At 56.7% G+C, this 24,911-nt stretch overlaps 8 protein-coding genes and 1 non-coding gene across 9 annotated transcripts, besides 3 other annotated features; 6 read left to right on the forward strand and 3 right to left on the reverse strand.

Moving 5' to 3' along the window:
- Positions 1 to 54: 54 nt before the first annotated feature.
- CYME_CMB013C (topoisomerase II) lies at positions 55 to 4,785 on the forward strand (the record flags this gene model as incomplete). The annotated part of the gene is made up of 1 exon (XM_005535069.1): positions 55 to 4,785. The coding sequence occupies one exon, from the start codon at positions 55 to 57 to the stop codon at positions 4,783 to 4,785; it is 4,731 nt and encodes a 1,576-aa protein (XP_005535126.1).
- Positions 4,786 to 5,176: 391 nt separating this feature from the next.
- On the reverse strand, positions 5,177 to 5,653 carry CYME_CMB014C (similar to ubiquitin-conjugating enzyme E2; the record flags this gene model as incomplete). The annotated part of the gene is made up of 1 exon (XM_005535070.1): positions 5,177 to 5,653. The coding sequence occupies one exon, from the start codon at positions 5,651 to 5,653 to the stop codon at positions 5,177 to 5,179; it is 477 nt and encodes a 158-aa protein (XP_005535127.1).
- Positions 5,654 to 6,694: 1,041 nt separating this feature from the next.
- On the forward strand, positions 6,695 to 7,231 carry CYME_CMB015C (probable ubiquitin-conjugating enzyme E2; the record flags this gene model as incomplete). The annotated part of the gene is made up of 1 exon (XM_005535071.1): positions 6,695 to 7,231. The coding sequence occupies one exon, from the start codon at positions 6,695 to 6,697 to the stop codon at positions 7,229 to 7,231; it is 537 nt and encodes a 178-aa protein (XP_005535128.1).
- A 1,378-nt stretch (positions 7,232 to 8,609) lies between these two features.
- Positions 8,610 to 10,944: a sequence feature (possible transcribed region).
- Positions 9,340 to 9,759, forward strand: CYME_CMB016C (hypothetical protein; the record flags this gene model as incomplete). Its single annotated transcript, XM_005535072.1, has 1 exon — positions 9,340 to 9,759. The coding sequence occupies one exon, from the start codon at positions 9,340 to 9,342 to the stop codon at positions 9,757 to 9,759; it is 420 nt and encodes a 139-aa protein (XP_005535129.1).
- Positions 10,945 to 11,312: 368 nt separating the features above from the next.
- On the forward strand, positions 11,313 to 11,882 carry CYME_CMB018C (60S ribosomal protein L18; the record flags this gene model as incomplete). The annotated part of the gene is made up of 1 exon (XM_005535073.1): positions 11,313 to 11,882. One exon carries the CDS (start codon positions 11,313 to 11,315, stop codon positions 11,880 to 11,882), a length of 570 nt encoding a protein of 189 aa, XP_005535130.1.
- Positions 11,883 to 11,997: 115 nt separating this feature from the next.
- CYME_CMB019C (similar to U3 snoRNP component Mpp10) lies at positions 11,998 to 14,859 on the reverse strand (the record flags this gene model as incomplete). The annotated part of the gene is made up of 1 exon (XM_005535074.1): positions 11,998 to 14,859. The coding sequence occupies one exon, from the start codon at positions 14,857 to 14,859 to the stop codon at positions 11,998 to 12,000; it is 2,862 nt and encodes a 953-aa protein (XP_005535131.1).
- A 784-nt stretch (positions 14,860 to 15,643) lies between these two features.
- Positions 15,644 to 17,242, forward strand: CYME_CMB020T. Its single transcript, XR_002461205.1, has one exon. It is a non-coding gene; the product is annotated as a hypothetical transcript (transcript).
- A 1,622-nt stretch (positions 17,243 to 18,864) lies between these two features.
- CYME_CMB021C (chroloplast chaperonin CPN60, precursor) lies at positions 18,865 to 20,649 on the reverse strand (the record flags this gene model as incomplete). The annotated part of the gene is made up of 1 exon (XM_005535075.1): positions 18,865 to 20,649. The coding sequence occupies one exon, from the start codon at positions 20,647 to 20,649 to the stop codon at positions 18,865 to 18,867; it is 1,785 nt and encodes a 594-aa protein (XP_005535132.1).
- A 502-nt stretch (positions 20,650 to 21,151) lies between these two features.
- Positions 21,152 to 22,278: a sequence feature (possible transcribed region).
- Positions 21,241 to 22,470: a sequence feature (possible transcribed region).
- Positions 22,471 to 23,233: 763 nt separating this feature from the next.
- On the forward strand, positions 23,234 to 24,181 carry CYME_CMB023C (hypothetical protein; the record flags this gene model as incomplete). Its single annotated transcript, XM_005535076.1, has 1 exon — positions 23,234 to 24,181. The coding sequence occupies one exon, from the start codon at positions 23,234 to 23,236 to the stop codon at positions 24,179 to 24,181; it is 948 nt and encodes a 315-aa protein (XP_005535133.1).
- Between the last annotated feature and the right edge of the window lie 730 nt (positions 24,182 to 24,911).

A 24,911-nucleotide genomic window follows, 5' to 3' on the forward strand; every position in this document is an offset into this window, starting at 1 on the left:
CTGGTGCGATACGCTGTTGACACTGGTGTTTCGAGGTGCGAGCAATCCGAAAGCATGAACACAAGCTCGGCGAGTTCGGCGCTATCCTCGACGGCTTCGAGGCCCAAGTCCATAGAAGAAACGTATCAGAAGCTGTCTCAGTTGGAGCACGTGCTCTTGCGTCCAGATACGTATATAGGGTCGACCCAGCGGACGAGTGAGAAGCTGTGGGTGCTCGACGATACCATAGCGGAGGAGGGTGCATCCCAGGGAAGCTCGCGTCGTGTTGTATTTCGCGATGTGTCGTACGTTCCAGGCCTGTACAAGATATTCGACGAGATTCTTGTCAACGCCGCGGATCATAAACAGCGTGACCCAACGCTCGACGAGATTCGCGTTGACGTAGATGCTGAAAACAATCGCATCACGGTCTATAACAACGGCTCGGGGATTCCGGTTGAGATTCACAGCAAGGAAGGGTGCTACGTTCCGGAACTCATTTTCGGCCACCTGCTTACGTCGAGTAACTACGATGATGAGGAACGGAAGGTCACAGGCGGCCGGAATGGTTTCGGGGCGAAGCTTGCAAACATCTTTAGCACAGAGTTTATCGTAGAGACTGCGGATGGTCGTCACTGCTTTCGTCAGGTGTTCCGCTCGAACATGCAGCGGTGCGAGGAGCCTCAGATAAGGCCGTGCTCCGCGAAAGACAATTACACAAGAGTATCATTCGTGCCGGATCTACAGCGGTTTGGCATGAATGCGCTCGATGCGGATACGCTGGCGCTCATGGAGAAACGCGTCCACGATATTGCCGGATGCAATCCTGGCGTGAAGGTGTACTGGAACGGTTCTCGCCTGCCCATCCGCTCATTCCGCGACTACATCAAACTCTATCTGGCCGAACGCGAGGACACCAGCTTTGTTTACGAACGCGGGCATGAACGCTGGGAGCTGGCAGTTGCGCCTAGCGATGGCCAGTTTCAGCAAGTCAGCTTCGTGAATTCTATTTGGACAATCAAAGGAGGCACGCATGTCAATCATATTGCAGACCAGATCGTGAATGCGGTCCTGGAGCATCTCAGTCGGAAGCACAAAAACCTCAAAGTGAAACCTTTCCAGGTGCGTAACCACCTATGGTTGTTCGTGCGTTGCTTGATCGAGAATCCCGCCTTTGATAGCCAAACGAAGGAGACGTTGACATCGCGGCCTCAGTCGTTCGGATCTCGCTGCGAACTAAGCGCAGAATTCACGCGCAAACTGCTCCGGAGCGATATCATCGGGAACGTGCTCGAGTTTGCTCGTTTTCGACAGGATGCTGAGCTCAAAAAAACCGACGGGGGTAAGCGCCAACGCGTGCTCGGTATTCCAAAGCTCGATGACGCCAACAAGGCCGGAACCCGTGAGTCCGCCAAGTGTACCCTCATTCTCACCGAGGGCGATTCGGCCAAGGCGCTCGCTATTTCGGGGCTCTCCGTTGTTGGTCGCGACTACTACGGCGTCTTTCCACTGCGAGGCAAACTCCTGAACGTCCGAGAGGCCACACACAAACAAATCATGGAAAATACTGAAATCAATCTCCTCAAAAAGATCCTGGGGCTCCAACACGGCAAGGAGTACGATCAGGATAGCGTTCGGCAACTCCGATACGGCCACGTGATGATCATGACTGATCAGGATCACGATGGATCTCATATCAAGGGCCTGTTGGTGAATTTTTTTCACCACTTTTGGCCTTCGTTGCTCCGCATCCCAGGATTTCTACTGGAGTTCATCACACCGATTGTGAAGGCGACTGCAAAGCGCGGAGAACGCCTTGAAGAGGTGGTGTTCTTCACGATTCCCGAATACCAGCAGTGGCGACAGTCCCAGAGCAGCCTCCGAGGATGGACCATCAAGTACTACAAAGGTCTGGGTACATCGACCGCTGCTGAGGCACGAACCTATTTCAGTAACCTGTCCCGTCACCAGATTCCTTTTGTCTGGCAAAATCACGCTGACTACGAGTCGATCGAACTTGCATTTAGCAAGCACAAAGTCCAGGAGCGGAAGGACTGGCTTGCTGCCCACAAACTCGGCACATACTTCGACCACGCCGCCGATACGCTCACCTATGCGAACTTTGTGCACAAAGAGTTGGTGCTGTTCTCTCTCGCCGATAACGCCCGTTCTATCCCGTGCCTCATCGACGGTCTGAAACCCTCCCAGAGAAAAGTGCTCTTTGCTTGTTTCAAGCGCAAACTCTATCAGGAGATCAAGGTTGCCCAGTTGGCCGGTTATGTAAGCGAGCACGCTGCGTATCATCATGGTGAGGCGAGTCTTATGGCCACGATCATAGGACTCGCCCAAAACTTTGTGGGCTCGAACAACCTGAACCTTCTGGTTCCTGCGGGCCAGTTCGGTACGCGGCTATCTGGTGGTAAGGATGCAGCCTCACCTCGTTACATCTTCACATGTCTCGCTCCGGTTGCACGTGCGCTCTTTCCCGAGGCCGATGATGTGCTTCTCGAGTACCTCGAGGAGGACGGCCTCTCCATTGAGCCCAAATGGTACTGCCCCGTCATTCCGCTCGTGTTGGTGAACGGCGCTGAAGGTATTGGAACTGGGTGGAGCACCAACATTCCGTGTCATAATCCCCGGGATCTCGTGCGTATACTCCGAAGCATGCTACTGGAGTCGCACGGCGCTCTGGATGCAGATAACGAAAGCGCGACGCTGGTGCCGTGGTATCGCGGCTTTCGCGGTTCCATTGTCGCTGTACCGCATCATCCGACGAACTATGAGGTGTTTGGTTGCATGGCTCGATCGTCGGACGGGCGTGTTCGCATACGCGAACTGCCACTGCGCACCTGGACGCAGCCGTACAAGGAATGGCTGGAAACGCTCGTCGTTGGCAACAGCAGCACGAGTAGCAGTAGTAGTGGTAGTGGTAGTAGCGCGTCGTCTGCTGCGCAGCAGACGAGCCGACCCTTCCTCAAAGAGGTCGCCGACAACAGCACCGAGACGCTGGTGGACTTTACGCTCCACTGGGCGAATGGCGCAGAACTGGAACAAGCAGATGCAGCAGCGCTTTTCAAGAAGCTGCATCTCAGCGGTTCGCTTTCTACCGCCAACATGGTGCTCTTCGACTCCAACGGACGCATACGTCGTTACGATACCATCCAACAGATACTGGTTGAATTCTACCAGATGCGACTCGAGCTTTATCGAAAACGCCAAGCGTGGATAGTTCGCGCTCTGGAACGTGAGCTCATCCGTCTCGATAACAAAGTGCGCTTCATTATGGCGGTGATCGAGAACCAGATCATCATTGCGAATCGGAAGCGCAGCGAACTACTCGACGAACTGCATCAACGCAACTTTGCCCGTTTGCCTACCGGCAACAATGCAGACCGTGAGCAACGCGTTTCCGAGGCAGCGTCTGGTGACGGAACTCCAGACGGCACGTCTAGCGATCAGGTTGGTGGTAATGGTGTCCATGCTGATCACCCGAAGGATGCAACCGGATACGATTACCTGCTGAGCATGCCGCTGTGGAGCTTGACCAGAGAGCGCGTGCAGGAACTGCAGCGCCAGCACCAGGAGAAAGCGGCAGAGCTGGCGCGCATGCAAGCCACTCGGCCGTCGGAGTTATGGCTCGACGATCTGACACGTCTGGAGCAAATCCTCGACCGCATCGATAGCGAACTCGCACAGGATGCCCAAGACGCCAAGCGAACGCGTCGTGCGCCCAGGGCTGGTCGCGGACGTGCACGCCATGCCGCTGCCGCTGCCGCTACCAGCAACCGTACCAGCGTCGATGACGACGATGACAGCAATGACGACGACGACGACAAAGATGCGACGTTCGTGCCCGTACCGACCCCGGTGCCGGGCGCAACGGCAGTGCGACGCGGAAGACGCCAGAGCACACGCTGCACGACCGCCGTGGCAGACACGCGCAGCCAGGCGGACGATGCGTCAAGCACGTGCACAAGTTCGAGTCTCGTGGGCATCGATGATCGCGAAAGCGGCGAGACAGAGGTCAACGTTCGCGAGCATGTGCAGCGCGTACGCCAGGAAGCAGGCACCGCTGGTGCCGCGGACGCGAGTGCACTGGCGACGATGCGTATCGCCTCTGCTTCTGATCGTGCAACCACGACAAGGCTCGCGCGTCAAGGCCAACGCAAGAACAGGGATACAGGGGCTGTAGCGCCCCGACGGCACCCAGTGCCGCCGCCCTTGAACACGTTCGCAGGCGCCGCTGCCCTGAACTCGAGTGATACGCAACGCGACACAGACGCCACGCCCGCTCATTCAGCGAGTCTGAGTACCAGGGCGGAGCGCTCGCTCAGTGAACGACTCGCAGCGCGTCTGCGTATTGCGAGCGACACGAGCGGGAGCGCTATGCCCAGCGTTGCGCACGCCACTGGCGGTTCGGTCACATCTCGCAAAGATGCGGACGCCGTTTCCGAGACCGCTGCGAGCTACGAAGCGCACTGGCAGCCTCGCTCATCGGAGGAGCGTTCCAGAGAGACGGCAAAGCAGGCGGCATGCTCGGCACTCGGCGGTGCAGGTCGTGGAGCAGGGCGCGCACGGCGTCCTGCGCCGCGTGTCCTGCCCTCTGACGACGACGACGACGACGACGAGTCGAGTGACGGAGCGGTACGCACACGGCGCTCGCGTGCCGGAGCAGGAGCACGACTCGCAAACGAGCATGATGATGATGATGATGACAACGACGACAGTGAACATAGCGTCATTGATGTCGACGATGACGATGACGATGAATTCATTCCCTCCGAAGACGATAACGACGATGAGTAGGGCGCCTAGGCTCGCATCATGCGGCTGTCGCTGCGACCGGGGCAGCGCAACCCGCACTTGCGCCCGCTTGTCCGACGCTCCTACCGATACGCTTGTTTTCCCGAATGACGGCATTGGATGCAGTGCACACACCTGTATAAACAAGTCGGAAACGCTTCCATCGAGCAGCATCGCGAGCGTCTGGTGACCCCACCCCCCGAGTCCATCGTAAACGCGGGAGCGCGTGCCGGGTCGGTGCACCGTACCCAACCGGCAGCAGTTGCACCACTACCAGTTCGAGTGCTTCTCGCCGACGGCGTGCGGGGTACCACCGCCTGGTTCATGCGTCCGAGAACACAGTCTCGCTGCTCCGATACGCGGCGCTGTCAAGACGAACGCCAGCCCGGATCAACTACGGCTGTTGTTGAGCATGCTGGAGTGTCCACTCGCGTGCTGTCCGGTCGAAGGCTGCGCGATTTGTCCGAAACACGCGTGCAACATCAGCTTCGAGTGCATCATGGGGGTTCGGTTCAACCAGTAGTTGCTGCAGTGCCGCGAGGACGGCGATAAGGTTCGCGCTGGGTCGCCAGCTCCCCTGCGGCGGCATCTGCAGCAAGTCGAGACAAACTCTCCCAGCGCTATCGATGTTCGGATGATAGACCCGAGTCTGGAATCGAACGATGGGTGGTTCAAAGGGGTACCGCTCTGGTACGGTGACCTCGACACGAAAGCGCCCGCCTGCGTACGGCGTGTCGGGGGCGCCCTCTATCAGCGCCTCGAAGACTTCGAGCGAGTCCGGCGAGCGCGGCCAAGCGTGAACATACGGGGGCGGTTGTCGTTGCAGGATGTCCCATTCACGTTGTAAACGTTTCTCCCGAACCAGAGACATAAACGCGTTCGGACGTTGTGGCGCTCTGCACGGTACAGCAGCAGAGCGGCAAAGTGCGCGCCAAACGCGCAGCGTATCGACGTCGTGGAACTGCCCGCTCGGACTCGCGTACGGACGACGAGCGTTCTTGGTTCGGTACTAGACGCTGCACGGTACGCGCTGTGTATACCACAGAGCAGTAAAGTGTTCCATTGCGTACGTTCCAGTTGCAGATAATGATGGTAATGCTTCCGATACCATCGTGCAAGGTGTGTATGGATGCGCGTACACTCCATGCGTGATACCGCGCAGCGTGCAACTGCGAGACGGACAGACTGCACGTATGCGGGCACGGTGAAGAGCTCTGGTGCCTGCCTGCCTGCCTGCCTGCCTGCCCAAGAAACATCCTAGAGCGATGTGATGACGGTGTTGTATCCGCATTGGCGCGTGGAGGACGCTCGCGGATGCAGCAAGCAGACATCGACATCGGCACCGGATGGAAAACACGAAACGCTACGTACATCCAAAGGCAAGTACGGGGCATGGACGTCTCATGAAGCAAGTCCGACGCTCTCCCTATCACCGATACCCCTTGCAAAGTTTAGCATCTCTGGTTCAAGGACACGATCTGTCTGACAAAAAGCAAAGTGTCACTCTACGGGATCATCAACATCATTATCGACATCACTACCAGTATCAGTGAGATGATTGGTAGCGTGCTAGGGCAGCGCGGCAAAACGCTGCTGCGCTCGTTCAAATGCGCGCGCGCTCACCATGCGTGCAGCGCTGCTGCTGAACGAGCGCAAACGCACCTGCTGCTCCTACAGTTGCTACTTTTGTTCCTACAGTTGCTACTTCTATTCTTACAGATACTACTGCTGCTATTCTTACAGTTACTCTTGTTGCTCCTGTAGTTGCTGCTGTTGCTCCTGTTTTGTAAACAGGTGTGCAAGCGACTGCTCCTGGAAGCGTCGTTGCAATACGTTTGGGTCACGTCGGGGCTAGTCGTGTCGCGTTTCGTTTTCGTGAGCAAACTGGGGCTATCGTAGCAAAAGCGCTTCTATGAACAGGGCGAGTAACGTTCCCTCAAGCGCAACGACGGACCGCTCGGAGGAAACGATGAGCACTGGTACCGGGTCTGGTGCGGATCTGTCGGTGGCCGCGAAACGCATTCAGCGGGAACTGGTGGAAATTACTATGGATCCACCCTGCAACTGTTCTGCTGGCCCCAAAGGCGATAATCTGTTCGAGTGGGTGGCGACGATTCTGGGTCCGCCGGATACGCCGTATGCAGGCGGCGTGTTCTTTTTGGATATCACGTTTCCGAGGGAGTATCCGTTCAAAGCACCACAAGTGGTGTTTCGAACCCGCATCTATCATTGCAATATCAATAGCCAGGGTCAGATTTGTCTGGATACGTTGAAGGATAACTGGTCGCCAGCGTTGACGATCAGCAAAGTGCTGTTGTCGATCTGCAGCCTTTTGACAGATGCCAATCCGCATGATCCCCTGGTCGGCAGCATTGCGAAAGAGTACCTTACAAACCGGAGGAAGCATGATGAAACCGCGCGGGAATGGACTCGACGATATGCGCGTTAATGGGCACCATCAGCCGAGAAACGCCCCCCGCAGACGACATGCCGCTGCACCGCAGCCGCGGCGTATTCGTCGCGGACGCACAACATGGCGGTGTGCATGGATAACGGGGTGTTTTAGGGCAAGTGTGTATGTGTGTGCCTATGGGTTTGTGGATGTGGTGCACAGCACGCGCGCGCTTACGGAACCTGTTATCCCTAGTTCAGAGGTGAACGCGGCGGCGGCGAGTGTGTTCACAAGGCGCCCTCGTAAGCTCACGTCTGATGAATATGGAGCACTAAACTACTCGCTGTGTTCATGTGCTGCGATTCTTTTCTGATCACGCTTAGATGTACAGCCTCGACATTCGACGTACAGGCAAGCGGGTTTCAGGATGCTTACATGGTTTTCGGACCGTTGGTCATCTGTTCGGAGTGGCACGCTCGACGCTTTGTCTGTGGAGTTCGTGACGTCACTGAAATCAAGTTGATTCGTACCGCCATCAAAAGTCGGTACGTAAAGTAACCGAAATCATCCTTCAGTCTATATGTACGAGGCTCCACGCTGCTCCATTCCTTACGGATAGCGTGCTCAGACTACGAACGCTTCAAGCCTTCGATCATTCTGCACCAAGGCAGTAGGCGAGCGCATCCATTCGCGCTGCTTGGCCGTCTAGGAAACGAAAACGCGACAAGCTCTCTTGAAGAGAGCATCAGAGGCCCACGCCGAGCGTTCACTGAACTACCCATCTCAAATGATCGATTTCATTCGAAAAGCAAATGCTTATTGTTTCATTGCGGTCGACGACAACCCGTTCGACAGCTGCCGCACGACATCTCCTATAGGATGTGTTCCCAGAGGGCCCGCCTATTCCGTTGTGCTTGGAAAGGGTCTTGGGCACGGGCGCGCGTCTTTGTATCGAGCGATGCTTCCAAGCGGGGCGTTCGTCATCGCCTTGGTCGAATAGAGCCTAGTAAACGGACCGGTGTTACTCCGTTTGGCCTTCAGCCAGGATGCTCCGTCCGGTACAAGGAAGATCTTGGGTAAAAACAGGTACTGTGCATGAAATCCATCAGAGAACAGAGGATGGATGAGCCAGCCTATGCGGTCGGCTTCATCTCCATGGCTCAACCTGCCTGGGAATGTTTCCGGGGCTGTGCAGCATGGATTCCGGGAGCCTATGCAAGTTTCGGTACCTTGGCTCATCCTTGGTACAAAATGAGGCTGGATGCTTCAGGCGAAGCGACTCGATCGAGCGGGCTTATTGGAACTAGTTTACGCAATTCGTTGTTGTTCGGAAATCGCGGATTTCCGAAGCGGCATCAATAAAAAAGTTGAACAATGAGCAAAGAATGAATATAGACTGCATGTTTATCAACAAAGGCGTACAACCCAAGCACATCAGATATCCCAGTGAAGTAACTGTGTACGAGTAATAGAGAAATCCAAGAGTGTTCTGAAGACACGAGCGTACCGCGCCCAGAGACTGTCGCCAGTGCAGGACGGGAGGTCGTCCCGCACAAAGCGCATCGCTTGAGCGCGCTGTCGGACGAGGTGCTGCTGGTGCGGCTCCGCTACGACACTACGAGTGTAAAGCGAGACTGCGAATCGTAGACGGTCGTGCCGGACCACATCGTCCGCGTAGAAGAATATGTACAGTTTTTTGGCAGCAAGCTCCAGCAGCGTGCTTACCCGGTTCACATGCCAGCGCATTTCCGCTGCAGCGAGGAATCCGTAAAAGCGGACAAGTTCGTCGAGGCGCTGTTGACACGGACGGATTTTCATGCCCTCATGCCTGCCCGAGCACACATCGGATGCTCCTCATGTCCGCCGCCTGCACTTCTCGATGCCGAACGCGCTTTGTTTCCCAGGTTGAGCGAATTTGTGGTTGTCGAGCGCCTCGTTCGCTCGGTGACGCAATGCGGCCTGGGGAACCCAAACAAGTACTTTGGGAAATAAATACGCACGACGAACCTGAAGCAGATCAGGGTTCATCTTCGCAGGCACTCCATGGATTCGATGACGTGGAAGCGAACGCATGACGAGTCGGTCATCCGCCTGGATAGCATGCACGAGCTCGTGGGGACCAGCGCTCCTCCAAAGTCCATAAAGGGGAGGATGCGGAGCGCTCGATGACGCCCTGTCGAGTCCTGCGCAAAGTCGGAGACGCCGAGCAGAGGATGGTGATGTCGCCTGCGAGAAAGCCGCCGAGGCAAGCCATCCTGCTTCGGCATCGAGCGTGCTGTTTAACAACCACTGAAAGGAGCAGATTTGCGCCTTTTTTGGAATGCATCTCGCCGTCGATGGTACCGGCCTCGCGATTCGCACAGTTCTCACTTCGTCGTGGAGCGTGCGCCTGCGCAACAACGAGGCAGAAACGTCCGATGGAGAATAGGATCGTCGAAGAAGAAGAGGCGCTTATCGAGCACATGGATTTCATGAAGCGAACTGCGGATAATTCGCCCGAGGCTTTAAGGGAATTTGTGATCCGCCAAATAGATGAAAAGCGCCAGAAGCTCAAAAAACTTCGAACAAGAAGTAAAACGGGATGATCCAGAAGCTAGCTTTCTAGCGAGCAGACGTGGTGTCCTCTTTCGAGAGGGATGCTGTGGCGGTGTCCGTCGTCGTCGATGGTAAACGCGGTTCTTGCTTCCCGGTGCGCGCAGAGCTCTGACGCATCCCTGCACACGAGAGGGCATTCAAGGAGAAGCAACGACCAGAACAGAGGTATGACCTCGAGAATGTACGCCCATTTGAGGTTGGGCCCGGCCTGCACCCAGGGATCGCGTACCTCTGCGTCTGCGTTTCCCTCAAATCAGGAAAACCGTCGGGTTCCTGTGTCGAAGCTGATGAGGGTCTGGAGGCGGGCGTCACGGACTCTGCAACTTGAACGTCCAGTCGCCAGTTCGATTCGCACGCCTCGTCTTTACGTCACAGAAGAGGGGAACGAATGAAAGACTGGTACAAGGAGCGAGCGAAATACGTGTCCACGGAAAGCTCCGCTCGCATCGTTGCAAGTGAACCGCACATGTGGACACCATACCCCCGCGAGTGTACAAGGGACCTCGATGTTCGCCACGCTCATCGGCATGTTCTGCTACGAAGGATACGCAGAAAATCGAATAGCCTGCAAGGAAGCGGACGATGCGTTCTCGCGTGGAACCGCATGCGCTTGTGCGTTCAGCGGACAGCGTACTCGCCGACGGTATCGCGCAACAGGCGCCTGTGAGCCGCGGGTTGCGGCAGCGGTGTCGGGAATCGGAGAACGACGTCAGCGGCAGGCTCTCGTACCCGTCAAAGGCATGTCATAAGTGATGGACACAGCGTCCATGTGAAACAGGGCAGTATCCAGTAGAAAAGCAGGCGCGTTGCTGGGTTTACGCAAACCCCTGACCCATCCGATTGTCATCGGTTTGGCGGGCGCACCACAGCGCTCCTAGAAACAACATGAAAACGGCAAGAAATGCGTAGATGGCATATTCGGACGTTGCGAGAAGGGCGTCGACGTTGGCACCAAGCGAGTGCAGTCGACACTTGAGCACCGCTACCAGCAGCCACCGGCTATGAAGCGTACAGCAAGAGCGCAAGGTATTACCGGCGTTTTTAAAGGCGGAAATAAGCGAATGGAAAAGAGAGCGGCCACAGAAACCCCCAGCGAAATCCCGGTTTCGATGTCAGTGGAAAACGTTGCTATGTACACGAGTCAGCTAGGTGGACGCGTTCTATGCGCTACGAACATCGGCATCGATCGCACGAGTCTGCCGCCGCGTCAACGTCGGGCGTTCGGCGCTGGGCGCCGCGCGTGCGCGAACCAGAGCCCCGCTCATCAGGCGGCACACGGATCGCAGATGGCCGGCGCTGGTGTCGCGGCAGGGCGCGGCGCACCCAGCCCTGGGCGATTGATTCATCAGGTTCCGTAACATCCATAAATATTCACGTATGATCTATGAAATGCAAAGTTGTTCAGGTTTTGATCGGGGCCTAGACGGCGCCATCCCGGCCCAATGCGTCGTCCGTACGAGTCGCATTGCCATTCCTCCTTGTGTGTGTGTGTGTGTGTTGTGCGCCTGCTTCACCAGGCAGAAGAAAACGACCAGGTTACAACATGGGTATCGATCTGCGCGCTGGCGGCCGAAGTAAGAGAAAACAGCGGGATGCGCCGCGCTCTCAGGATCCCTACCTGCAACTCTTGGTGCGTCTGTACGCGTTCCTTGCACGGCGCACTGGGGCACCCTTCAACGCCGTCGTGTGGAAGCGGCTGTGCATGTCGCGGACGAACCGTCCGCCCATTTCGCTTTCTCGTCTCCTTCGGTATTACGATGATTCAAAGCGTAAAGAGGGACGGATCGCTGTTGTCATTGGCAAGGTGCTTGACGACGAGCGAAAGCTACGTGTGCCGCCAAACATTCGACTCTGTGCGTTGCAGATCAGCGATACCGCACGGGCGCGCATTGAAGCGGCAGGAGGCCAGGTCATGACACTGGATCAGTTAGCGCTTGTAGCGCCTCGCGGAGAGAATACGATACTGATTCGAGGGCGTCTGCACCAGCGGCGCTGCTACAAACACTTTGTCGGCGTCACGGGCCGGGAGCACGTCCGGCCGTACACGCTCTCCAAGGGACGCAAGTTTGAACGCGCACGCGGACGCCGCAAGAGCCGCGGCTTCAAAGTATAAACCGCAGGCATCGACGCGCCGTCTCCAACGAAGCTGAACACTGTGACGTGTGTTGCGAGCCACCAGCGCAGCGCGTAGGTCATGCGCCGGGCGGCTGCAGTACACAGCACTCTGTTTACAAAGACGATGTCTTTTGGCGTTGAATCTCGCGATCTAATTGGCGACGAAGCTGTAGGTAGAGTGTCGCGGAGCCGCTGCCGCCACCTGCTTGTACGCGGTCGTCACCAGGCTCTAGACGCCGAGTGCGCCGCGCCCCGCCACATTGGATGCTGGACGTGTGCGCTGGGTCAGTGCTGCCGCGAGCTGGCTGCTCAGCGACATGCTCGGCTTTTCGAATGCGAATACCGGCGTATTGACCGCGACTGACGTGTGCGCGAGCTTGGGCATCGGCCTGGGCTTGTGCCTGTTGTACCACCCGCAGCGCTTGCTCGTAAACGACCTGCTGATCACGATCCGTCTCTCCCGCGATACGCGACTCATGCCGAGAACGGCCGCGCGACTTGGCCTCCCAGGCCGCAATCGAGTCCCGCAGGGCTGCCTCCTGGAGCCACTCGGTTGCACGCTGACGCTGCTCGGCTGTTTCACGCTTTCGACGCAGGCGACTGCGCACCAGTCGTTTAAGGCGATTTCGCCGCGTCCGACGACTCGAACGCGACGCTTCCGTATCGCCCTGCTTGAGCCGTAGTGACGCATCGGTGTCGACACCAAGGCGCGAGGCCTGCTCACGGACTGGATCGCGAGCGACGCGCTGCTCCGCAAGCGCCGCCGCCTCCGCTCCCGGTACATCGCCACGACCCAAAACCATCCAAGGCGCTTCTCCGACAGCAACCGTTTGTGTCGCATCGGATACCAGCTTTTGCGGTCGCAATGACCAGCCGTCCGCGACCGCGAATGACCTGGTTTCCAGTACTCGCTCTGCCACCTCAGTCTGTGTCGCGATTGCGGAAGCCAGCTCCCCGAACAACGCATCCACCTGTTGCTCTAGCGGATTCCGGGGCGATTTCGGCGTCTGCGTCGAGGCGCCACGCACGATGCCCTGCGCCCCGGCTGTGGCAGCGTCGCGGCCGGCGTAGAGTTCAGCGAGGCCCTGCGCTGAGCGCTCCTGCGATAGCTCGAATGCGCCAGCATCAGGCGCAGCAGCAGCAGCAGCAGCAGCAGCAGCATCCGCCGCCGAAGGCCGCACGCGCCGCTGCACATCATCGAACGCCTGATCAAGGACACGTTGCAGGACACGTCGTCGGATGCTCGCCTCCGTGAGCACATGCGTGTCCGTGTCCTGTGACGTGTCCGTGTCTGAATCTGCAGCGCGATCCGAGATCGCCGCTTCATCGACGTGGTTGCCTGCGAGCGCTGCCTCGTAGGCGTGCGTGCGAATGCGCGGTCGACGCGCCACCGACAGATCAAAGTCTAGCTCGGCATCGAGGACGGAGTCTACGGGGCGCTCATGACCGGTAACTTCACCGCGAAGCTGCCAGGGCTTCTCCTCTAGGTTAAATTTCTCTAGTGAACGGGCTCGGGTTCGCAACAGCGCCTCGCACCGTTCAAACGCGGATGTTTGGGCGGGTTCAGGTGTTGTCACTGGTGTGCACGTGGACGTGTTATCCAGAGTTGGCGCCGCTGTTGAAAGCTTGTGTGCGTTGTGCTTGCTGTCGTGTCTATTCTCCGCCGGTTGCGACTTGGTATCCATTGTAGCGTTTGTATATTGGTTGCGCTTTCTGTGTGGAAATGATTGCTCGCGTGGCGATGCATCGGAGCGCAACGAGTCGGATGCCTCTGAGCCGAAAAACTGCTCGTAATAGACATCATCTTCCGGAGAAGCTGAGGATTCCAGTGTGCCTGAGTCATCATCTGTCCCGAACGAATCTAACGAGGCATCGTCTATGTTGTCGATACTTGCTGTTGGTGATTCCGCGCTTGACCATGACGCATCTGGTGTCTGCTCGATCCAGGGGTCCAACTGGGCCACATGCGACGGCAACGCTTCACTGCGATTGTTTGCGTTGGAGTGCTGCGGCAGGGACTGGGCCTCGGAACCGGAGGCAGATGCACCGGCGGTGTTCGCTTCAGGCGCTGCAACATTGTGCGCCGATTCAATGGCGTTATCGCAGGTATCGCTATGACCTGGGCCTTTTTCATTCGATTCGTCAGAGAGCAGGCAGTCTGGTGCCGATTCATCCGCTACGGACGCCGCGTTCGTACTCAGGGCGCGTCTCTTCACCGACGCAGCAGCATCTGACGCAAGCGAGTTTAACTCCATATCCGCACTCGTATGGCCAAACTTGCGTAGCGCTTCGTGGCCGACGTTCGCACCAAAGTCGCCACACGCTGCTTCATCCATTTCGTCCCGCTCACTGGAGTCTGAGGTCGACGAACCAGCATCATACATGGTATCGCACGCCTCCAGCATCGCATGCCCGATGATAAATTCATCATTGTCATTTTCATCGTCATCGTCATCGAAGAAAAAGTTTGGCGACATGCAGCCAACCTCCTCGTCTTGGTCCCGAACAAATTCCCGCGTTTCATTGCGCTCGTCATCGAAGCGTACCCGCTTCAGTGTCCCGTTATCCTGGCTCGGCGCTGTGTCCGCGGTAGAAGCAACCTCTATACATTGAGCGCTTCCGCCGCCCGTTGCAAACTCACTTTCTATTCGCTCAAGCGTTTTCCTCGCAGCTGCACATAACGATCGGTTTCGTGTTTCGAGTTCGGCCCAAACTTGCTCGAGATCGAAACCGGCGATGCTCAATCGCTTGAGTTCGCCGAGCGTTGATCGCAAAGCCGCTGCGCGCCTTCCCAGGCATCGCCGCTTCGTTTGCCACTCAAGCGTCTTCGCAGCCGAGTCAAACAGCAGCTTACACAAGATACGGAGTTCCGAGGCCCCGCTCGGTTCCGCAACTCGTCCGGGGTCCGTTTGCGCTGCCTCCCAGGACAGCAGGCGAGCGTGCCACTCGCGCAGTGCGGCTGCTGTTTCGTGCATGCCAGTACGACACTTGGAACGCTCCTTGCTTTCGCCAAAATCGCCCGCAGTTCACGCCAAAATCAGTTCTGAAAACGAAGTTGATAACCTTGGCTTCCACCACTACAACTACAAAGACCACCGGTACCAGTACCGAGTTTGAGGCAGCTCGTCGTCAAGCGTCCTGTGTCAGCGCAAACAGGTTCATGAATGAACGCAGGGCGGACGCGTGCCGACGTCGACGCCTGCGCTTCCGCCGGTCAACGAGAGCTGTGCAAGCAGACCGGCCACAGGCGGCTCGGAAGCTGTCCATGCGACGCTGTGCTCGTATCGTTACGCGTTATTCAAGGTATCCAGGGAGCTCCGAGTCCGAGTTGTACATTGCCGTCAGGAAAAGCATACATCAATGAGCACCAGATCCTCGGGGTTTCAGCAGTCGGCACGACCCGGGCTTCGCTCGGGGCATGTACGTCCGTTCCGACAAGCCTCGGGGTGCCGAGTGCCTGTCGCGAATGCTTCCAACGATGCCTGTATCGTCGCTGCGGACACAGCGTCGAGACGAAACGACATTGTCGTACGCTTTGGGACGCATGGAACCTGAGCCTCTCGCTACGAGGTGCCGCTCAACGCATGACCAGAACTGAGGCAGCTGGAGCATATTCCCTCCGCATGGCAATGATGGTATGGACCCTGGAATGAAGACTGCCGCAGAACCTCTGGTGTGTGTGTGGGTGTGTGTGTGTCTGTGTTTGTGTCTATGGAGAGCCTGCATCAACGGCGTGCCGGATACGAAAGCGCTATAGGCGTGGAAGCTACCGCGCATGCTTACAGACCGTGCCTCGTAGAGAGGGTATGTTGTTGCGGCCTCTTTGGTTGCAGAGGGGCTCGTTCGTCGGCCTCGCAGGTTGATATCCGTACATCAGCATACGTTTCAAAGTTTACGTCGGAAACGGCACTGCTAGAAAGGTTTCTCTCTCGTGAAGAGCCGCAGGACTAGTACCGACACTGCAGCCTCTTCCCAGACTCCGGGGCCGCTGCGTACTCGAGCGGGTCCAGGAACTGTGCGCCGTTTTTGGAGACAACTGCGTCAGTGACTGGACACCAACTGGGAGCTGCTGAGAACATGCACTGAGTTGCAGCGTGCGCTGCTCAGCCTGCGCTGGACAGGCAGGCGACCTTGCTTCGACGCTGCCGGCGCCTTCTCGAGGCCGCCTTCCAGGACATCTAGTGGACCGGCCTGCAGCATTAGCGTTGCTTTGAGGACACGTGTGTATGCAAGTATGCACCAGCCAGTTGGAGCGCTGGTTCGCTGCTGATGGACGAAGGCTGCGCACTAGTCGCAGTTGTCACGCGGAAAGCTTTCATGAGCTTTCTCGCACGGCGCGCTCCGAAAGCCGCGTCATCATAGGCATCCATTCCGCGGATGCACCTGCCGAGGACACGATTCGGAAGCCAGCGTCGCCTTTGCGCTTGCTGATGCTGCTAACTCTGCCGAGCAGTGTGCGATGTGGCATCGCTGCTTTCTGCAAACGAACCTAGAACGCATTCTACGCTGCATCGACGCCCGAGATGCATACTCGGAACCGCGCGCTCGCGAATACTTGATCTCTCTTGGTAGGTTCGTTACGAGACGCGAGGTCTTGTCTCTGGAGCAGGTCCATCTTGTGTTGCGCTCACGAGGCTACCGAGCGGAAACTTCTGCGGATCGAGCGATTCCGCGGTGCTCGGTACCGTTTCCAGGCCTGTGCACCTCGGCCGCCACGCGCGGCAACTGGGACCTCTCGGATGAGCGAATGCTAGCCCGGGGTATCGCTCTGGTTGCCGAGTTTCTCCAGCGTGTCGCTTTGCATCGCTGTCGGGTCGCTTACGTGAGCTACCTGTCGTTACCCAGACCGATATCGAGCCCCGAGCCCGCGTCGAGTACGCTGCACCTCGAATGGATGCGCGTAAAGGTGCTGCGAAGTCGTCGTATCGCCAGGGCAGTGACAGCAGCGATGCAGATAGGATTGCGCTATGCACGAAACCCGTGGATGCATACCTCGTCCGGTCTTGTATTCCCTAGCAGAGTGCTGTTCTGAAAGTGATGCAACCTGGGTGTTAACGTGTCAGCGCTGAAGTACATAGCCTCATCGATGGCGCCTGATTTGCCGCATCGATCCCTGACCACCTGGGTCGCGGGCGTGCAGCGCCTCGTTCGACCAGATGCATATGCACCTTGAGACACAACAATATCGACAAACATGTACCGTGCGATTCACGAGCGGGACTTTGACATATTGCAGCGTCCCCGGTGCGCGGTCTGCGACAGCGGCATGCGGCATGTGAGCGCTACCGCTGGCGTCGCAAACGTGCCCGCCGAGAACCCGAAGCACAACTAGAGCCGCGTTGGATTAAAGTGGGACAGTGAACTGCTTGTTCTGTTCCTGTTATTCGATTCATTCACGGATTTTGTAGACGTACAGCCTCGACGCTCAAGCCAAGTCCCGCTGTAACGGCCTACGGATTCGAAAGCAATGCTGAAGACTCTCAGTCGTTTATTCGGAGTTGCTCCTTTGACGCCTCGCTGCTGGAGTTCCTTGCCCTAATGGTATCAAAATGAACCGCGACGCTCTGGGACTAAAGTTCGTGAACCAATGGATACCATCATCGGTGCCGTGCGTTACGCATTCCCAAATGACGCATTCTGCATGTTTTCGATCCTTACGTTTCAAGGCAACTTGTGGGCACAGTCATTGGCCTCGCTAAATTGTCGCGGAGAAACGACTTGATGTCATTCGTTGGGAAACTCTATGCGAGATCATCTCGCAAGTCCATTGAACTTGTTACGTCAAATCATCGATTCCGTTCCCAAGACACATCCTGTTTCGCACATCGCCATCGACGACACAATATTCAGCATCTGCATATTACATCGCATCGGAAACACCCCGAGAGGCTCATGTCTCTGCTATTTGCATGGAAACGGGTCCTGGACTCGGACTTGAGTCGTCCCAGCGATCGGTTCGGGTGGAGCATGCGTCACCGCCTTGCACGAAGGCAACGTGTGCTGATCGGGATATTTCGATGAGCTCTGTATCCTCGATTTACCTACCGGTGCTTGTTTCATCATGGATAACATTGCGTTCAACAAAGTCTCTCTTGAATGGAGCGGCGTGCGCTTGCGACTGCAGCGGACTGCGTACTCGCCAAGAGCGTTGCACAGCAGAAGCGCATGATCATAGGGCAAGGCACCGCGCGCGCGAAATCGGAGGACGACATCCCAGTGAGCAGTTTTTCACATGTCTGGGGCATGCACCAATCCACGAAGCAAGCCGTGGAGCGCCAGAGGGCTGCACTCGGCGGGCAAAATGGGGTGTCCATAGAGGAGCACCTCAGCCCAGTCCGGTGTCACCGCTGGGATGAGCGCATCGATGCCATGCACATTGAAGATGAATACAGGAAGCGAAGCGTCGATCACGAATTCCGCCTGTCCATGACTTGCATTGACTAGAACTTGAAGAGGCGAAATCAGTACATGAACGCTGCCACCAATATCCCAAGACGGCAGAAAATGGAGCCCGAGGGAAGCTGGACAACCATCGTACACGCACCCAGAGGCCAGAATGAGGAATGGAAAGCAGTCGCAGCAGAACAAACCAGCAAGGTCTGGTGTTCATGTCAATCGGAAGAGACCCATTTTCTAGTCTGTACGCCGGAGTTTGCATAGTTGATCCGTTCCATTTCTTTCTGACATTAGTGCAGCGCTTTCGCGATACCGATGTGTACCAGCGGGAACGCGACGTTGAAGCCGAACGGAACGACATTGGAGAGCGTTCCCCAGGGACCAGTTTCCGAAAGCACATATCTGGCTCTAACCATGCGAGCATTCACCGACTAACCAATCTCCGTGTTTACCTTCGTTATACGGTGAAGAGACACTGCCTGCGAATGTTCAATTGACGCCGTCATGGATACCGTGAGAAATGATTCAAATCATGATACGGGGAATCACCATGGTTCGGTCAGACGTTGTGCTTGGACGCCCATCTAGTAGTAGGATTCTCCTGGAATATCGTCCATGCCATCGTCGGCGCCTTTCTTGTCGTCCTTCTTTTCGGGAATCTCTACAACCAGCGCCTCGGTTGTAAGCACAAGGCCCGCCACACTTATCGCGTTTTCGATCGCACTGTTTGTCACTTTCACGGGATCGAGGATACCCATTTCGATCATGTCGCCGTACTCTCCGGTAGCTGCATTGTATCCGTATCCAAAGGGTTTCCCGGCCACGTTTCCGAGCACGACCTCTCCCTCAAGACCGCAGTTCTCCGCGATCTGGACAAGTGGTGACTTGAGAGACCGCCGCAGCAGCTCCACTCCCAGTTGTGTGTCCTCGTCGCCGCCGACCTTGGCCTTGATCTCATCCATCTTCTGCATCATATAGACGAGCGTTGCCCCGCCGCCTGGAACAATACCCTCCTCGATCGCTGCTCGGCAGCTATTAATCGCATCCTCGTACCGCAGCTTTTTGTCTTTGAGCTCGCTCTCGGTAGCGGCACCCACTCGAATTCGAGCGACACCTCCGCTGAGACGGGCAATGCGCTCATCGCACTTTTCGCGGTCGAACTGGGTGTCAGCGTCTTCTCGCTCCTTACGAATCTGCTTGATGCGCTCTCTTACCTCTGCCTCATGGGATCCATCCGAGATAATTGTCGTCGTCTCCTTGCCGACGACGATACGCTCAGCGCGGCCAAAGTCCTTCTCAGTGACACCCTCTAGCGTCATACCAAGCTCACCGGCAACCACTGTGGCTCCAGTCACGATAGCGATGTCCTGCAGGTACGCCTTGCGCCGGTCACCAAACCCGGGCGCTTTGATCGCACAGACATCAAGAACGCCGCGCATCTTATTGACCACCAGCGTTGAGAGCGCCTCGCCCGTTACATCGTCGGCGATAATGAGCAGGGGCTCTTTGTCTTTGACGCATTGCTCAAGAATTGGAATGATTTCGTTCACGTTCGAAATTTTCATATCAGTGATCAGGATTCGCGGCCTCTCTAGCGTGCAAGTCTGGCGATCCTGCTCCTTCACGAAATATGGCGACAGGTAACCACGATCGATCTCCATGCCCTCGGAGAACTCGACATCGTCCGTGATCGTTTGCGACTCCTCCACAATCGTGCTGCCGTTCTCTCCAACTCGCTCAAAAGCCTGCGCAATGATACGCCCAAACTCCTCGCTATTGCCTGATGCAATCGTCGCGATTGCTTCAATGTCCTTGGGGCTCTTGATCGGCACTGCTAGTTTGCGGATCTCCGCGCGCAACAGCTGGCCTGCCTTGTCCAGACCGCGCTTCAGTGCAATGGGGTTCGCGCCAGACTCAACCAGCTTCAGACCCTGGTTAATGATAGACTGAGCGAGCACTGTAGAGGTTGTGGTTCCGTCCCCGGCCCGCTGATCCGTCTTCGACGCCACCTCCTGAAGGAGGCGCGCACCCACGTTCTCCGTGGGATCCTCAAGAGAAATATCTCGCGCGATCGTCACCCCGTCGTTCACGACTTCAGGTGCACCGTACGAGCGCTCCAGAACGACATTACGCCCCTTTGGACCCAACGTGATGCGTACCGCATCTGCAACTGCATTGATACCGCGAACAAGCCGACGACGAGACTCCTCGTGGAACACCACCTGCTTGGCAGCCATACTCACAGACAGCACCGAAGAGCGCCCCGGCGTCGTCCTCCTTGACAGTTTCTGCCCCATCTGCAGACGACCTGACGCATCAAACCTTCCAACGAAGCCATTAGCGACGAACATGCACTGCATTGGAACCATGAAAACTGGTAAAGCGCACTGGAAAAGAGCTCGCTTCGACGCTATCCCAATGCCTCGGACGCACACTCAGGAATCACCAGATGCTATTGATGATGACGAAGTTGATCGAAGACGCCGTCGGCGGCGGCGGCGGCGGCGGCGGCGGCGGCGGCGGCCACGCGCCATTGAGGCGCGCGCGCGATGTGCATCACGGATCGAGAAAGAAGCGGGTCGACGCCCGCTGTGGTACGGCAACGCCGCTCTGTTTCCGTGCAGCATCCGCACCGGCGCCTGAGGCGCCATGGCGGTCAATCAGGACAGGCACCCGGCACACGATAGAACGTATGAAACGACCAGAATATCCGAGAAGAAGTAAAGGTAATGGAATTTGGAATCAGGGCGTGGATCGACGGATGCTTCACCGTGCACTGAAGAATACAAACAAAAGAAAAAGAGAGAAAAGTGCTCGATTAGAGAACGCTGGCCTATTTTTCAGATGACAAATCGTTTACATTGACCATGGATCGCAGCATTCGGAATGGAGAATGGCTTTCGGGAAAGCGTCCATCATGAAGCACCTCCCTTCAAGTTCCATTACCAGTACTTCTTCTTATCAGATATACAGGTCGTTTCGTATGTTGTGTCGTGCGCCGAGCCTGCCGAAAGCGACAGCAATAGCGCATATACCGCTGAAGCAGGTGCGACACGGAGACAGAACGGCTTTGCCATTACCAATGAAAGCGTCGACTCGAGGCGTGGTTCCTCCGACATAGGGTCGGAGCACATAGTAATTCTGGGAGCCTGCAAGCTGCCCAGACGGACGTGCAACCTGCGACAGCGCGAAGCGATATACTAGGAGTCCGCTGCGACCAGGGCGACGCCCGGGCGCAGCATAACTGCGCTTATTCCCGGAAGGAACTGTGTTGAGGACGAGCTGTTCATGTCTCGCCACAGCACCCGCCACTGGGGGAGCACGAAGCACGAGCCCGGGACACTCGTCCGGCTCGCGGGGCCTTCTACCTAGAAGGTAAACTTTCGAAGATACGGGAACTTTTCACCGTTCCAACGCTCATTATCAAGGTCAAAAGAAACTGTTATCTAGTTGCTGGTCAGTGTTTAGTTTCTGTTCTTTCTTCCCTAGGAGAATGCTCTCTGCTCGCGGCCTGGCACAACTGGAGGGCCCACCAGTCCGAGGACTAGCCTTTGTTGCCGCTGTTTCTATGCAAAGCTCTGCCGCGCGCGCTCCTTCTCTCTTTCTCTCTCTACATTCTCCTGTCCGCGCCCTTGGCCAAAACTCTGAAAAGATATCGCTCGCGTCACTCGTGTTCCTATGTAGGGTATATAGATACGCACTCACAGACGCCTCCGGGCCTTTCCTTGACGGGCCGCGTGCTACCGGATTCAGCTTCTCCTCGTACACTACGAGCCTGTCATCGTTTTCTGCTGCTGCCTCCGGCCCTCCGTTCGTTGCGGCCAAGGTCCCTGTCATGGGCTTCCTTCCCCGTCGCTCGAACACCCCGAGTGAACCCACTTTCAGAGCTTCGCCGAAACAACTAGACCTCTCAGACGGGGGTGGTGTGTGTGGGGCTTTAAGATACTTGCTCTTTAGTACACAGTCTGTGGCTAGTTTGTTTTGTTGTTTTTTTCTTTTGTGTTTGGGCAGGTGTCTCCGTCTTGATTGGCTGCGTATCGATGAATATCACGCGTCGTGTCTCATGCCTGCCTGATCTCCCAGGCGCGCTCACCAAGCGAACTATAGAATCACGTACAGAGACTCATGACTAACGCGCAACGATATGAAAATTTCCCCCTCTGAGCTAAACGTTAAAAAGAGGAAAAGCTTCCCGTATTTCAGAAAGTTTACCTTCTAGGTAGAAGGCCCCGCGAGCCGGACGAGTGTCCCGGGCTCGTGCTTCGTGCTCCCCCAGTGGCGGGTGCTGTGGCGAGACATGAACAGCTCGTCCTCAACACAGTTCCTTCCGGGAATAAGCGCAGTTATGCTGCGCCCGGGCGTCGCCCTGGTCGCAGTGGACTCCTAGTATATCGCTTCGCGCTGTCGCAGGTTGCACGTCCGTCTGGGCAGCTTGCAGGCTCCCAGAATTACTATGTACTCCGACCCTATGTCGGAGGAACCACGCCTCGAGTCGACGCTTTCATTGGTAATGGCAAAGCCGTTCTGTCTCCGTGTCGCACCTGCTTCAGCGGTATATGCGCTATTGCTGTCGCTTTCGGCAGGCTCGGCGCACGACACAACATACGAAACGACCTGTATATCTGATAAGAAGAAGTACTGGTAATGGAACTTGAAGGGAGGTGCTTCATGATGGACGCTTTCCCGAAAGCCATTCTCCATTCCGAATGCTGCGATCCATGGTCAATGTAAACGTTTTGTCATCTGAATAATCAGGTGCGCATCGGACACGTGCCTGTCACCTGTCCGCGCGCCGCAACGCCGGATCCGGATGCAGCGATACACGTCGCATAACCCGAGATGCGGGCGCTTATGCATCACTGCATACACGCATGACGGGCGTCCATGTAACACCGAACGCGCCTTTTTGTTCATTGTCTAGACGAGTTAAAAGGTTGATTATCCTGTGAATTGATGACGTCGCAGACACTTGAGAACAGCGAGGACACCGAGAGCCGGCGGGTGGGAACGCTAGCCGACCGCGAGCTCGTTGCCGAGCTCATGTACCCGACCTCCGAAGAAAGCGCGTTCAGTTGTTTCCGGTGCGAAAACTGCGCAAGAACGGTGTGGGTGTGCCTTTGCGGCGCCGAAATAGTGCCCGGAACGACACGGACGGAAGATCTTGTACCCTTACGTCGGGAAGGAGGGCGTTTGTCCCTGGTATCCTCGGGGTGGTCGGCTGCGAGTCAGTGTTCCACAGTCGGGTCGCCGTCGCTAAAAGCGCCTCCAACTCCAACAGCTGGCCATCGGGTGCCATCATGCGATCCTGTGCTGGATGTGAAGTACGCGGCAAGCAATGGACCGGTGCTCGGCGATGATGGAAAGACGGTGTTTTGCAGCATGGACTGTTATTGGAGTGCGTCGTTGGACCCAAATTGTCAGCGGATTCGCCTGGTTTACGAGAGAAAGGGCGCGCGCCCTAAGATTCTGGAACGTCGATGCGGTAAACCCGGCGGCACATTGGAGGCGGGAGCGCCTTGTCGTCCGACACGCGGGCGTCCGCCAACCGATGAGCGAGGAGCACCCGCCGCGTTGCTGCATCGCCGCCCCGATGCCATCGAGTGCAACGCGGGGGCGTCGTCACCGCAGCTGCCGTCGTCGTCGTCGTCGTCGTCGTCGCCGCCCCGCGTCGATGTATCCAAGAGGCTGCTCCAGAAACAAGCACAGCTACTGCGAATTCCGCAGTCGACGCGCACTGCAGAAGAAAACGATGCCTCGCTCTGGGACCGTCTGCGGTGTGGGAACCAGTGCCATCAGTCGGGTGATGTACAGCATGCGATGTACGAGCACCATGCCTACTTTGGAGGAACCTTCCGCCGAACGGTTGGTGTTGAAGTGCTTCGACGATACACCTGGTGCTGATGTCTACCAGGAATGACTGCGAACGGATCTGCCCTTTCCTGTACAGGTATACTAGCGTCACGATTCAGACATCCGGATCGGTACTGTTGGGTTTTTTGTGTACGATTTTTGTCTAACCATTCCCCAGTCCATTACTCTGTGTACGTGCTCATCATCTATAAAAGATCGCGTAGCGATGATTCAAACACAATCGGATAGGGCGAGCAGCCACAGCTCGGACCTGAACTCGGGGAGCGTTTTCATGACGTATCGCGTACAGGCAGTCGCAGGTTTCGGGTCGACGATGAGATCGCAGCGCCGCAGCACCAGCGTCGGCACACCATTACGAAAACGGTGCTCGCATCCACCGAAGCTTTCATGAAGGAACAGTGCGTCGCGGACGTCGTCGTTGCATGGCCTTTGGTGGAGTGCGTGCGCTTCAAGGTGTCAACGCGGCTGCCTTGTAAGCAACAAGCGCGCCCTATGCAGACGTTTGTGGGTACCTCAACTGCATCATGAGGTACACACAGCGACAGCCCTACTCCTGGGCGTTCGAACAGCCCATACGACGTCGCCCGGTGGTGAACAGTAGTATATGCTTATCTTGGGTGTCCAGATTTGGCAGCGCACGTACCCGAATTCACTACAATTGCGAATGGATGCCCACGAGATATCGAGCCTAACGTAAGCATTTGGTCTTCATCATGCGAGAGTGATGCGTGGGACGAGAAGCTCCAGCTCGCATAGATGA

This window comes from Cyanidioschyzon merolae, chromosome 2 (assembly GCF_000091205.1).
Source record: "Cyanidioschyzon merolae strain 10D DNA, chromosome 2, complete genome".
NCBI lineage: Eukaryota > Rhodophyta > Bangiophyceae > Cyanidiales > Cyanidiaceae > Cyanidioschyzon > Cyanidioschyzon merolae.